At 34.6% G+C, this 16,349-nt stretch overlaps 1 protein-coding gene across 2 annotated transcripts in view; it reads right to left on the reverse strand.

The window, feature by feature from the left end:
- CTNNA3 (catenin alpha 3) overlaps window positions 1–16,349 on the reverse strand; it is a 394,612-nt gene that overhangs the window by 89,019 nt on the left and 289,244 nt on the right. For both annotated transcript variants that reach the window (XM_015866262.2, XM_032445274.1), the window contains one exon: window positions 9,122–9,322. In XM_015866262.2, the coding sequence (XP_015721748.1) occupies window positions 9,122–9,322 (201 nt within the window). The remainder of the gene's footprint in view (window positions 1–9,121; window positions 9,323–16,349) is intronic.

Genomic DNA, 16,349 nt, shown 5'->3' on the forward strand with positions numbered 1-16,349 from the left:
TCACAGTGAAATTGCAAAGGACTGCTGACAGATAAGGAAGCAATTGCCAGATTTCCTGTTACTTTCAGTTCTACCTACAAAGTACAGGAAGGATGAAAAACTTCCAATAGGCTTTTTTAACCTTTACTTGTGGTTTAGAGCTTACATATGACGACTACAAGAATACTTCTTCCTAACCTACAATGCAGGGAGAGTCACTTTACTCCAAGATTCAGGGTAGCATACTTTAAAATTCAGCCGTGCCAGTTAGCTCACCCATCCACAAAAAAACAGTTAGAAATATACTACAACATGTAAAACTAACACTGTTCCTGATACTATCAGGATATAAATTCTCAGTGTTCTCATTGTATAGGTACACACTTAACCTCATTTGTCTTGTGAAATAATGCATAAACAGGTGAAAAAAAGAGTAAATACAAGATGATTACATACAGCTCAGAAGAAATAAGGTACACTGCTGAAAATATTATGACTAGCTCTCAAAAACAAAAAAAAAAAACACCATAGTTTCCAAACACTGGAGAGCAAATACTCAACAACAGTGTACTAGTAAGCTTTAAAGATTTATCTGTCCATCCACAAACGTATCAGATTAAATCATACAAATTGATTGCATCCATTTGCAGTGTTTCTACGTTTCAGCTCCCTTCTGCAAAAGGATGCTTCATGTAAGTTGCCTACATTAGCATTCTGGAGACTTGCAGATTGAAAATGCAGTATTTGCTACCCTTCTAAATTTTAAAAATAAAAATAATAATAAAAAAAACCACACACACACAAAAACCTCCCTCTCTTCTAAAATAAGAACAATGCAGATTTTTAACAGTAAGCAAGACATTAACTAAAAGAAGGAATGCTTTTCTGGCAATCTGAGATTGCTAACACACAGAATATGAATGCACCCTTTAAAAACATTTCATAACCCAGAAAAGGAGACCTTTAAGCAACTGTACTTAAGCATCTCCTTAAAATAAACAAATAAATAAGAACACATTCTTTGCATCAACATTTAGAAGAAGGAAAGTCTCCAGTGCTCTGAAGCTGGTTCTGGGCCACACAATATTGAAGGCAGTTTGACTCTTACACTCACAGCATCAGCCATCCCCAGACTCATCCAGTTATCATCCCTCTCACTGCATTTAACAACCGAGTGGTCATGAAAAGCAATTGACAGACACCTGTTATCTGAGCAGCAGAGACTAAATGAGAATAGGGCTTCCAATGGTCCACTCAGCACACTCAGTAACTTTCACGGGTAATTTAAACTATAAGGGCTCTGCTTGGCAAACTGACATAGGAAGGAGCATGCAACCAGCCAGCTGCTCTGACAGTATCTCATTTCTCAGTTGCCTTCTTCCATATTGTGAAGTCCTTTCCCACAATATGTGGAAGTAATACAGAAAAGTTAATAAAAGCTAATGCAGATTTCTGTGACTTGTTTCAGATGCCACATGCACTCCATGTAAGAATAAAGTACTTAGAAAAACACCAACAGCTTGATATAAAAAACACTAGTTTGCAACTTAAGCTCAGAAAAAAAAAGTTATGAATTTTCTTCATGTGAAAAGAACAAGCTCTTGAAAGACATTGCTTCTCCAAAGCATCTTTGTTGCTTAGGAAGGGAGCCAAACTGCTCACCACCTAACCCAGCTGCTAAGGTCTGGCTATGCCTCGTGAGAAGCATGACTGCTGCTTCATATTACTTTGGAACAGTACCAGAAGGTTTCAATCATGAATACTTTGCAACAATGCCCAGACCTTCTAATCTTCCAACTAAAGCTGTCTACCTTTTAAATTTTAGTTCCTGACAGCAATCTTAACGGAGTATGAGTTACGGATAGTTGTGTATTTCTGCACAAACTACATGCCAAACCCACAAAAAGTGATGGATATATTATTTGGCTTTATCTGCTATATAAAATTTCACCTTTAGAGTATTTCTGAAACAATTCACTAGAGTTCACCAAAGCACGGTAAAACTGAGGGAGACCCACTCTCATCAACTGCAAGCCAAAACAAAGCTCATGGTAGATCAGACTTTGTATTGTAGAGGCAGCAGTGGAATGTGGATAGAGATACAGAATCTGTTCCCTACAAAGAAACCCTGTTTATCATAGAATAACAGAAAGGCGTGGGATGGAAGGGACCTTAAAGGAATTCTATTTCCAGCCCCTTTTTGATGAGTTATTTATAGCTAACTATGCAAAATGTTACAGAGATGCAAGAGAAAGGCAGACTACACAACTGCAAATAAAAGGTCCTCAGCGTTAAAAAGCAAAAGAATGTAATACACATTCTGTGTATTAAAGCCGTGGCTGAAGTGAAAAAAATTACCTTTGATATAGACAGATAAACACCGTCCAAGTTAAAGCTCAGGAGACATTCTAAGTTAAAAAACACCCAGTAGAAAGCTCAGCAGCAGTTCCCTGATCTTGTTATCAGCTTAAGCCCACTACAAATGGATTCTACCAAGAAGTATTAGGACGGTGATTCTTAAGATCTAAAAGAAAAAATACACTGAAAGGCATAGATGAAGTCTATTTACACATTGGAAAATGACAACCCATTTCTTCAGCTATCCTCAAGCAAAGAGAAGCAGTGAAAAATTTATCATGTCGCATGTACTGAACATATAAAGGCAATTCTATGGAGAGGAGTGGGGGAACCACAAAAATTGTACCATGCATCACATTTGGATGCAAATTTATTATACTAATTGTAAGAGGGGAGAGCACTTAGTATACATTATTTTACTAACAACTTTATTTCCCCTGCAGGGGAAAACAGAATTTACTACGGACTAGTGGAAATTTAATAAAAAAGCCAAGTGTAAAAAATACAAGTGTTCTCTTCTTTAGAATCAGATTGAAAGTGTATGGCATACTCATTTCTTTTCAGTAAACTGGATGAGACACTAAGTACAAAAGCATTTTTTGCCAGCAAATGAGTAGTTACGAGCATCTCAACTTCTACGGACTGTTTACAATCAATGTACATGTATATATTGTTAGTGAAATGAAGAAAATATACTTTTAAGCTACCAGAAATGAAGATAAGACTATCAATAAAACATGGCACTATGTTCAGAGTCATTGATTACCTGTACCACACAAAAAATAGTGATGGCATTTCATTCTTTTTAGAATATTATTAACAAATCTGACAAAGAAATCTGACAGTTCCTACAGCCAGCATTTTTAACAGATTCAGAAGGATTAGAATAAAGTGTAAAGTAGAATAAAGAATAAAATAAATTGCTGCAAATTTAAATAAATGGAAGTTATTGATTACAACGGTGCAATGGATTGAAAAATGAAGGATCACTGCCTTAGTCTCAGTCATATATAAAAATGAAATATTTTCTGTTGTCATGAAAAATCCTAAATATCTAAAACATAGATGGGGGGAATGCTTCCTTTCCACACTTTTCTTAACTCTTACAGCTATTCTACTACATTTTATAATAATTTCTGTGTTGAATACAGTTTCTTGTATTTTGTTTCTTGTCAAAGTTTTCCACCAGCTCCAGAAGTTCACAAATTCCATAAGCTTGCATGCTGAAGCCTCACTCCAGGTTTTGGAGGGTTTTGTTCTTTCTGTCTTTAGCCAATTTTCTTTCTTCTCAATCATTTCCAAAGAGAGAACTCAGTCTAACTTAGCAGTCTGAGCTTCACAAGCCAGGGCAAAAACCTTTGAATACTAACGGAGTTGAATAACAAAGCACAATATTATCTTTAAATCTCATTCTGAGGGTAGTGAATAAGCAGTGAAAAATGTTTTTTATCTTAAAATACTTCTTTATCTTTTTAAATTACAGCTTAAATGGAAATTAAATTATATAAAATGAGAGAGGTTCATCCGACTAATTGTAGCAATCTCAAAGTATGTCACCCAGAATAAGATCAGTCATATTGGTACCTTTTATGCTACAAGAGATATAGACCTTTAGAAGAACTCATTCATCATATGTAATTTGTTGATGTGTTTTTAAGCAACTCAGTGAAGTCTCTGGAGATGCTTCTCACTCAATTTTGGCTTAGGTGGTGTGCCAAAAAGAATAAAATAATCTATTGATAAGACAAAACCCACCACAAAGCCTCCATATGCTTCCTCCTTGACTTTCAGTTAAGGGAGAGTAACATTTTTTAACCAGATAAAATACAGTATCCCTACTGCAAACAATTCTGACAGTGGATAAAGAGAACTGCCAGTTGCATAGAGTAAGCTGTTGCTACAAGCCTAGAAGTCATATTGGAAAAAAATAAAGTGAAGCATCTACAAAAAGACATTGTTACTTGCTGTTACACACAAGTATGCAAGACAAGGAGGCAGATGCAGGAAGATTTGATCAATAACATTGATACCTTTTCTTGCTAATATAAATGATCTTGTCCTGGAGAAAAGCAATGCAGTAATTAAACCCACCAAGCAGAACCATTTAATATAGTAAATATAGAGCCATACCAAGAAAGACCTGTTTCAGGTGGAATACATCATTGTAAGTACAGAGGCTGTACTGGTCACTCACAAATAAAGAGGAGACTCCACAAGGTAGCCAAAACATTTACCTTGGGGCCAAGATGTAAAATATAAATACATTCTTTACTGATGCTGGCAAACAACATGATTTGAAAATACTGCCAATAGAGCAGAGAAACTGGGTCAGGAAGAACTGAATGAATTTCAGAATAAAATTATAGAAAAAATGCTTCAAAAAAAAGATAATATGACTTTTAAAGGATTTCAAACACAAATTAAAAGTCTCCAAAACAAGACTCAAAGGTAAATGTGTTTGGCTCACTGCAGCCATGTATTTTTTTAAACTAGGTGGAGCTATTCACACCAACATATGAACAAAGCATACAAACTGACCATGTGTGAATGCTGGGAATTTGAGGTGGTCTTTTAAAAGAAGTAACACTCCTACATAGGAGACAATGGGACCAATAATTTCCTTATTACCAAAGTGTTATCTTAAATAACTGTGAAACACTCAACTGAAAGCTCCTTAAGCCTTGGATGTCATGGAACTGCAAGATATGAGGTCTTCCCTGATTATGAAATATCTAAAAACTTGCACTCAACCAGATGATGAACCACTTACAAGAAATCTGTGGTAAAAAAAAAAAAAGCGTTTTATAGATGTGAATTTTATCTATCAAACTGTGTTACTTTGTTCTTTGAACCCATTGTAGTTTCACTGGAAATAAATAGGAGGCCTTGCTTTTGTAAAGAAAAATCTTCAAATCCATGTATAGCTTTACATTTGGCATCCATTACTGTTCTGTCTTGCATATTAAATTGTCTTAATTCATAAACAGTCACACTTCAGATGGAACAGGTCAGTATTTTGTGTCTCAGCACATGAAATGGTGTTTTTTGAGTGCTAAAATAAACAATGGATGTTTCAGGACAATGCCTACAGCTGACCTACTATGTGAGAACTGTGAGATATTTTTTTTTCATTTCAGAAGTACTTTCACAAGTATTCCTAAACATAAAGTTAAACCCTATCCATAAGTGAATTGCACAAGGTATTTCATAATTCTGTCTGTAACAAGCTGTGGAAAACAGGCAGCCCTCAGCACTACCGGCACAAAAAACAAGTGGACTCAAAGCTCCAGTGATCCAGAGTATGATACTTCCACTAGTAGTTCCTTGTTAAAGTATTTCTCTTTACTCTTTTCCCTTTTTTAACATGAAACTTAGGTCTAAATAACTAGAATACTTTATAAATGTATGAATTCAGACATACATATATAAAAAGAGTTTTTAATATATGATCAGATATATGCCATAAGATACATTATTTTTTATTATTAATTACTATCTGAGAAGGTAGTAAAAGAAATACACTAAATATTTTAAACAATGATATTATTCTAGCTCTGAAATGGAAATAACCTATGTTTTTATAATCATTCTTTCTTTAAAGTTTCATTTTGCTTTCCAGCAACAGTACACAAAACCTCTGAAAATGAAAGGATCTGCATATTTCAATCTAGTTCACTATGCCAGTGATTAGGAGTGATGAAGATAATAACAACACTTTCAGTGTTAAACATGTCAGAATCCAGCTTGCATCTCTATCACTTTTGCATTTGCAAAATTAAGATAAACAATGCTTGCCTGAACTACTGCCTGGATTGCGTATGTAGAAGCACAGCTGACCTCTCTTTCCTCCAGCAGGCAGTGAAAGTTTAATATATACACTAGAGCATGCATTTGCAGGGCACAATACTAAATGCTGATTTCCAGCCTCTGGAGTGAGGGCTGTTGAAATGTTCTGTTCATGTCCTTACCACTGAAACCAGAGAACAAAATAGGATAGTCTGTCTCATCTCGATGTAAAACTAGGGTGTAGTCAGAATACTTGCTCAAACTACTCAGTCCTGAGTCCTAAATTTAGCTGTAGCCATGCAAACTTACAACATCACATAAGGACTCTGTGGGCAGTACAAATGAACTGTCCTCACCATTAAGTTACTGAATCATCTTCCTGCATTCTTCTGCCCCATTACTTTTTAAGTTGATCCAATGGACAATGGTTCCCTTCAAAATGCGACCATGATATATATGTGAAAAAAATCCATCTGATGAACTTAAGTAGTCATGTTCTAAACAGCTGTTTATGACTATGTAAATATAGCACTATAATGCATGCAAAGTGTGCAAAGACGATTTATATTTTGGTATTACTAAAGTTATAGTAGTGAGCTCTACAACTAGTGTTTTACAGGGCTTTGTTGTGCAGTTGATTGGTTTTTCTTCTTGTTGTTTGAATGAGAAGGGACAGAACAGATAAGAGGCATAAAATGAACTTAAAAAAGCAGACACTCCATTATATGGTGCTTTAAGATCTATTTAGCTGGTAAAAACAAGTGGTATCTGAACAGGATTATATAAGTTGAGCTGGGAACACAGACACCAACTTTTAACACTCATTGTTCAGCTATTATAATAGAACAATAGAATAGGGGAACAGATAGCTTTGCCATCTCAAATACATGCAGTGTGTCCCAAGAGATGAGACAGATTCATTCAGATTCTTGTACTTTCATGTGCATTTTTGTACATTTCTGATTTCTAAGTAGTGCACTATTATCCTGTAATTCTATATTCACTAACTGTATACTCCCATAATTTCTCTTTAATAGCAAAATAGCTTTTCATTATCCATAGGATGTACTTCACTGCAATGGGTTGCTTACGTAAGCTAACTAAAGAGATGATGGCAGAAAAAAAAAAAGTTCTCTTAGTGAAATCTTACCTTGCTAATAGCAAACTCCTGAAAGACCTGGCAATGACACAGTTAAACTTGAGGGCTGCAGTTCAATTGCATTTTCCATATATTTTTAAAATGTACAAAAATAAAACCAACTCAAAATCTTCATATTATTTGATGTTTTTCACAGCAAATCATATAAGTAAGCATAAGGATGAAAAATACATATTCCTTTTTACAACTTCCACTGAGTAATCTAATATTAGATTTTTAGCTTTGAAGACATTTCTGCAAATGACAGCATGCTTGACATCCCTTGACACAGCCAGACATTCCAATCAAAACCAGTTTTATGTCGTCTCCTCTAGACATGTGGATTATGGCATATTACATAGTACTGTCACAGCAATGCAACAGAATAGAAGCCAGTGTCAACTCCTAATATGTTTGAATACTGAGTTAGAAAAGATGTGCTCAGATTTTACATGAGAATCAGAACTATGCTTTCACGTAATTGTAGTTTCTCTTATTCTGTGTTACAATACTTTCAAGAGTTATAAAAGCAGAACATCATGCCCAGTTCCAGATTCTCTTATCAAGTGGTCAAAAAAGGAGATGAAACAAGGCAAGCCTATTCCAAAATATTTTCACTATTCTGTGGCTTTTGTATCATATTTGGTGTGTCAGTTCACTTGTTTCAAATCAACTGCCCCAGACCTATTTGAACTCATCATGAAAGATGTTGAGGCAAAATAATTATCAAACATAACACACTAAACCTGTTTAGACTGACAGAGAATTTAGATCTCTGAGTTCATGAAGCAAATTCCCATATTCTAGAGATGTACATACTCTCCAGAAAACTTCTTAAGGGAATTTTAATGGCAATAATGGCCCCACTGCCAAGACTTCCAACTGAAGAAAACTGGGACTCAAACAGTAGATTTTTTTGACTGAGTATACACACTGCAGAAGGCCAAAGATTTAGTGTTCAAATACACAAATAGTATTAATACCAATCCCATTTACACCCCACATAGTCTCATGGCTTTGAAATGGCCCTTTGAAGGCCAAGTAGAAAAACCATTAATTAGAAATGGCTGACAGTTCCTCTTATTTTCTCCTTGAGAGAAATTACATTTCAGACTGGCTAGACAGTCTTTCACAAACAGCAGCACATACACAGTCAAAACTGATATATATCCCATCTCTCCTGATCTTTTTCCAGCCTCTGTATCATATTAAGTCTTAGACTGTTTATATGAACACCAGAAATCATTTACAGACTGAGACACTTACAGTACTGCCTCCAATATGGAGATATTCCAATATAGAATGCTCTCATTTAAATATAATAGAAAAGGAAATTAACTCTACTAAACATTTCACAAAGTTCCACATCTGCATAGCAAATCCGAAAATATCTGATTATGTTTAATCACTATTTAATAATCTTTAAAGTGGTAGGTTTACACAAATACAAAAACTCTCCTTCCCTGTAAGCTTGCCTTTCATCTACCTACAATAGAAGCAGGGAGGCCAATAAAACACAGTGGAAAGCTGCTGCCTCATCAGTTAAAAGTTTCCAGTCATTGCTAATTGTGTTGATGAAAAATCTCTAGTGAAGATCTTCTGAACATTGAAATCCTCATATTAGGAAAAAAAAAAAACTAACTAACCAAAAAAAAAAAACTTTTTTAAAAAACACTTTCAAGCTGTACGGCATCATCATAACTGGACACAGTTATGGAAATAACACACCACACAATGAAGCCGTAAGTGCATAATTAATACTTAGATTAGAAAATCACAGAGTTTCTTTTAAATGTAGCATATAAAAGAATGTTTATATTACTTAAATAATTGGAAACATAGTTCAGAAATGAGACTTACCACTCTTGGTTAAATACTGAACATTCTTCATCACTCTTTCAGTGTAAGCCCCTGGTTCATAATTGTCCATCTCACCCGAAACAATATGAGCTACTCTTGAAGCACGCCCTCGGATCGCACCTGCTGCACGATCTAAATCATCAGCATTTTGCTCTCTCAATGCAATGATACACTTGTTTACATCCTCAAGAATATGGCTTTCTGCAAATGAAACAACATTTATTTTTAGACTGCATGTCTTTTACACCATCAGACACATTCTAGACATTGAACTGTATTTTATTTTTCTTCTAGTTGAAATACATTGGCCTAGACAGGCTTGGATAACAGACTTAAAACATGACATCTAAACTGAACTCTCCGTGAAATCCTTAAACAATTTAATGATTAATGGAAATTGAAGGTACTCTCATGCTATCTTATGGACAACAATAATAAAATAATCAGTTGTGAAATGTTAGAATACATCAAGCCTATAAAATCTTACATTAGTCATTAATATTTGTAGTACAAATTAAAATTTGAAGGGATTACCATCGTCGCTTATTACTGACTCCCACAAAAATATGGTGAGAAAAGGTTCTAGAAAAAGATTAATCTCTGACAAAAAATAATTACCCCAACAACTAAGTTACTTTAAACTGGCAAGTCAGGATCTTTATGATAAATCTAATGTTAACAGAGAAATATGTTTGGCTAGTATTAAAGTAGTATGTTGGATTAGTGCAATGCACTACATTATTATAAAATGCACACTGGTTATTTGCTGTAATAGGTAGTAGCACATTTTTATGCCAATACTTCTTATGATATTTACTGTGTTACTATGAATATTTTATATAATATTAGTACAAATATATTATATAAATATATAAATATATTATATAAATATATAAATATATATTTATATATATATATATAAAAATATATATATAAATATATAAATAAATATATATATATATATAAATATATATATATAAATATATTTATATAATATTAGTACAAATATGCTTCTTAATTAACCAGTTATCAACAGATAGCATCACTGTCCTGCTTCTACAACTACATTATTTCATTAAGACCTCTGCCCTCACAATATCCTCTCTTCAGCCAACTCCTTCCTTCCCCTGATGACAGAATTTCTCTTTTCTATTAAGCTTTCACTCCTACAGAATTCTTTCTCTTATTAGAATTTCCCTCATTAAAATTAATCATCACCTCACAAACATAAGGCTACATTTAAAAAATGAAGAAATTTACTTTTCTTCATCTTCTGTACATAGTGGCAACTTGTTTATTGCCAACTTGGACTAAATGACACAGCATAGCTATGAGCTATTAATTTTTACCTTAATAATTAGAATATATACATGTTACAGTCCTTACCTCCTGTGCAAATAACTATACATTCAAAATACTGAACTCCCAATAGAAAACTAAACATGATTTTTTAAGGACAGGGATATGTTAGCCTATGTGAAATATATGCATGACATGGAACTTCAGAAAGTCATGAAATCCATTAGATACCAGTTCCTGCATGAGACACTAGAGCAGTTAAAGGTTAAAGATGATGTTCCTAGTCAAAAGCTTACAGAAAAAAAAATCAACATCCTCAAAATAACCCTACAAAAGGGATTAAAGATGCAATAAAACATCACTATTTTTCCATAAGACTATAAGAAAACAATATATATCACAGCAATTACTATCTCCTGAGTATACTGAATATTTAATGTTTACAAACTTCATCAACATTCGGTTATTACAAACTTGCAAATGGGAGCTGAAGAAGTATTAGTTACTTAGTTATCCAAATTGGTATCCAGCAGTGTCATTGCTATGGATAGGGATTGAAGCAAGCTGATTTCATCTTCCTTAGAGATCAAACATTTCCATCTGGCAATCACATCCTACAGAGACATTTTGGAACTGCAAAGCTGTTTTCACTGTGTTCTTTTTGACTTTTTTTTTTTTTTTTTTAAATGGATTTAGTTGCCATATGCTGAGACAAAAATCAAGCTTTTTGACACACTTTCACTTTGAGAACTGTAGAATGCTCAATAAGGACAACTATCCTGAACTTGTCTTTGCTATTTTACTCAGTTCCATATGATATAATGATCTGACAGAAGGGAGTTTGATGTCAATATATATCAGCCAGAAAAATTGTTAGAATGCATGTAAGTACAACACGAGCATGAAATACTAGCATTTCCACATTACCCATGCATAATGTGAGCACTTGAAAATGAACAAAAACTTGGCCAGGGGAAGCAGAACTAGGAAATAGCTGCTTAAAAACTGATAGACGCAACTAGTGGGTTCACGCAGCTAGAAACAAAAGCACGGATTAATTCAGAAGAGTGCCAAGCAAACAATGTTGTTTATATTTGAAAAGTTATAAAACTCCTTTTCTGGAAGAGATTATGATGTTTCTATCTTTCTGAATATCAACTTTTCCAGTGGCAATAGTAAAGTTGCATTTCTGATCAACAAATCAGTTTCTGATAAATTAATACAAAGTAATGGGGGAGGAGGGGAAAGAACATCAGCAGTGAGGACCACAGATGATGTGGGAAAATCGGCATTAAAATAAAAAAAATGGGTTATAAAACCAAAGTGTAACAGGCCTGAGGAGGAATTCTGATGAAGCTAGAGAACACCGAGAAGCATGAGTTACAGAAAGAATGGGTATGTAGTATGCTACAATTCCAGTAAAGGCATTCTATTTTTAGGGTAAGGACAAAGTAATATAAATGTAAAATTAAACTTACAGAATAAAGGGTAAAAATGCACCAACAGGTAACTCTGAATTACAAACTGCATTTGGCATGTGTATCTTGGGATTCTGTCCCTAACAAAATCACAAACTCTGGCTCAGTTTATGAAACTGCTGCATCACAGAATGCTTCTGTGAATATGAAACTGTCCAAATCCATTCAGAAACATCTCCCCATTCTTTATGACCAGTAGAAGAAGGAAAGTTTAACAGCAGTGACTATGTCAGTCCTGCTTGTTCTGTCTGTGCGTATTGTTAATGACTCAGTTTGGTCTCCTGAAGAAAAGATGGGAAAAAATGCATATTTGGCTGCAAGGCCTATACCATAAAATTGAAGGTACAAGCTAGTAAGTGACAATTAAACCCTAACAAAAAGATCCCTATCTTTAACCAATTACTGCCACGAGAAAAGAGCAAACAAAGAAACTTCAAACAAAAAGTGTAATTCAGTTCAGGGCACTTCTATTCTTCCTGTATTTGGATAAAAAACAAATCTGTTTCTTTTAATTCCCCACCTACACACAAGACATCCAGAGAAAACACTATGACCTCATCAGCATTCTTATTGAACAGATTTCCTTGGCACTTCGATTTCTCTTAAAAGTTTTAACAGAGTGACTGCATTCTACAAGGAGAGTGTATTAGTCACTGTTCAAATGAGATCTCTGGTCACCACATAATGTTGCAAGTCCCTGCCAACTTCAGTGAAGGAATTTAAAACAAATAAGGATGTGTAGAAAAATTACTCAGAAAAAAGGAAAATAAACATACTTTCTCCTCTGACTGTAGTAACTAAATATATACTGTCTGCTAAAATTTAAGTAACTACATGATAATTTTTAATATTATTTCTCATCAATCTAGCTGTCAACACTGTCATTCTGCCTCAGACCAAGAACTGTTCAGAGAAACATGCCACACAAGTCCAATATACTCATCAAATAAATGCACAGCACAGCCAGAGTCCTCACTTCTAGACACATACAAGTGAAACATCAAATGTAAATAAATTCAAATTGTTACACAAATCTTAAAAACAAAAAAACAAAAGTGAGAAGAGAGATATACCGTTTCCCGAGGAATCCACCTCAATTGCTGGGAAAAACAAAGGAAAAAAACCTAATGCAAGGCATTTCCAGGCCAGTGAAGGACAGAAGATGATTAGGAACAAACAGTATTGACTTATGAAGGGCAATTTGACCATGACCAGACTGGCTAAACTCAGTAATGGAACATGAAGATGAATGTGGACAGACAAAAAGAGTGGATGGCTCCCCCTAAGAAAAGTATTGTAAGTTCACCAGGATCTATCATTATCCGCATGAGTCACTGCAGATGACCTTTGAAGGGAGAGAGTAATAATTTTACAATGAGTCCTTTTACTTCATACATTTTCAGATACTTCATCTGGGGGTATGATGCATTATCTTCATTTTTGTGCAGAGGAAATACTAATTTAAGTTTGCTTTTCTTTTTCCAGATTTCGCCTTAAGATGAACAAACAATTGATTGAGTTGGCAGCCTCTCTTTGAAGTTTGCTTTCATTCACATATGCATAAATGATTCCAAATCATTAGCTTATAAACTCTGGATAACTAAAAACAAAATAAACAAAATCAAACAAACAAACCAGCAAAAAACCCAGAGTACTATCAGAAGAAAATCCTTGAAAATAAAAATATTTCTTAAAGACTGTGTCTATTAATTAAATAGCTGGCATCCCAAAATCATCAGCTTGATTGACTAAAGCAGGTTTCATATTACTGAAAAATTCTCTGTCTCTGCATGAATAAGAAACTTATAACAACATTAAAGCCTTCCAGATTTTTCTTTCTTTACATTTTAACATTCTTTAACATTCTTCTCATTTTAACATCATCTCAGTAAGGTGTGGATGGTTTAAGATGCTGACAGATTATATTTCAGTCTTCATTGTCACCTCTTGGGGCACAAAATTCAGCCTACAGATAAATTCCTGGATTGTTAGTCTCCCATACAGCATCCTGATGTATTCCAAAATATCCCAGAAATGAAGGAATAGCTGTCAAAATCTCAGCAGATAGCTACTCCTGCCTTCCCACAGCCTTTCATGAGTCAGACTCCAGGGTCTCTGAAGCCAAGAAGTACACTGCAAACACATCCAGCTATCTTTATGCATAGAGGGAAAAAAAAAAAAAAAAATCAATAAAGGTTGATGAAAAGTAGATAAAAAGCATGGACATCTGGATGGGCAAGAAATAAAGAGAGGCAAAAAACAAACAAAAAAAAAAGAAACCCTCCCAAAATGAAAGCATTCACAGCAGGGTAGGGGTCAATTCTCTAACCACACATTCCTCTTTTCCCTAGGTCTACAAGATCAAGAAAGCTTCCCTGAAGAAACCTGCACTGGTGAAATGAACTCAGTATAACTCTTCCCCCACATCATCATTTGGCCTTCTCATCTAAAATACACCATTCATAGGTCATCTGAGAGAAAAGATATATTCAAGGGGCAATTCACCTCGTCTTTTTTTTATAAACGTGTTCAGTTAAAATAGGTCTCAGAAGCACTCTTTTCACCCCTTTAGCTATAAAAGTGACTGAAAGTACTTAGATCAATTTTGATTCTAAAACTTAAAGGAAATGTTTCATACTCCAATTATTCATGACAATGCAGCAGGCAAGAGAACATTTTTCATGTGTTAGTAAACTGCAATATGATGCTGATTTTCTAGGACAAGACAGAAAAATGAATTGAAAACTGTAGAAGGACATGAAAGCACAAGCAGTGAGGCAGTAAAAGAAATCTAGCACTCAAGCAAGTAAATAGCCTCTTTTATTCAGACTATGAACCTGGATAACAATATTAATAACCTATCTTTCTTAAAATGGTTTTCTTTTCACCAAAATAACCATAAACAACATTCAGTAAAAATTTACCAAAGCTGTAATTTTCCTTCCTAAGAAAAACATCATCAAATACTCTAACTTCTAACAGAGCAATAGAATAAACTCCTTCAGTCTTTATTTCTAAATCATAGCATGTGCTGAAAGCACTGACTTTAAGGGCCTCTCATCTATATTACGTAGTACTGAACTATAACACCTTTTTCTTCCTTTTTGTCTCAAGTCACTGTAGAAGGACCTTTCTGCTAATGTTATTATATTTACAACAGAATTCTTATGGTATATTTATCTTTCTTTTACCTGATCACGAATATGTTGCTTACCTGTCACAAATATGGTGTGACTGATGAATGTCCCCCACTTCCTCCTCCATAGGCAACAGCACTTTAGATGACTTCTACTGCAGAACCAGTTTATTAAACTACCCCAAATAGTACCAGCATCACTTAAGTACATTTATACCTAATACAACATTTCCAGACAGATCCAAGAAAAGATTATTAAATAAGCATATATGCTTCATCTCCTATTCCACTAGAAATTCTACTCAGGAAAGCACGTTGGCATTAATAGATTAACTGACTACGGTCTTTCCCTTCTTTACTGAGATGTGAGGCTAATGAATGAAATAATAGCAGGAACAAAAAGAGGAAAGGATCAGAAAACAAAAAAAAAGACCAACAAAACTGTGAAGATAACAAGGTCCACAAGAATAACCAACAGATGCTCAGAGAGGCTGTGAAATCTCTGCCCTTAAAGCCCAGAAATAAGTGGGAGGGTGAACTAGACCCTTGTGTTCCACCCCACCATGAATCACTTTGATACTGTGATACAGAGAAAATACAATAGGAACTTTCACCCAAAAAAGGCAAGGGCTAAAGATGACATATCTCGGCTCTATAAATTTCTGAAACAGACTTATCAGTATCATCAAGTCCTTTTTACAGATTTGGTCATAAAATTCATCAGAACATTTGCTACCACCTGTTAGCTTGATTTTTTTTTTTTCTTCCCAGTTATCTTAAACTTAATTACTACTTTTCACGCTTTTCTTTAAATATTGCATAATGAAGAATTACTTGCCTTCCAAAATCAACTTTTATTTTACTCAGTATGTATCATCCCTTGCATGAAATACACACGACAACCATTTTCTTTATCTTCATTCTGGGTCTGATCTCTTTACTTAAATGGCAGTGAACATCCAAAGCCTTTACTACTTTCCTCATAACATTTCCTTCTCAAAAATTGTACAACAGCTTCCCTTTTTGCCATCTTTACATTCCTCAGGCTAAAATTCAGGGAGGCTTCTTTTTCCAACAAATGAGCTACAAAAGGGGAAAATTGAGACTTCTCCACATCCGCTTTCTCTTTCATGGGGTGAGGACAATTACATGGTTTGTTGTTTTCCCCACTGTTCATTCTTACTCATTTTCCAACAGTTGGTAAAAACTGTCTGGTAAGAGCTCCTAAATACAAGAGAGGATTCTCCTTCCGCAAGAGAGAACATCACACAATACAATCCACACAAGCCTTTGCTCAGCCTCTTGTAATCCATTT

The sequence above is a fragment of the Coturnix japonica genome, chromosome 6 (assembly GCF_001577835.2).
Source record: "Coturnix japonica isolate 7356 chromosome 6, Coturnix japonica 2.1, whole genome shotgun sequence".
Lineage (NCBI taxonomy): Eukaryota > Metazoa > Chordata > Aves > Galliformes > Phasianidae > Coturnix > Coturnix japonica.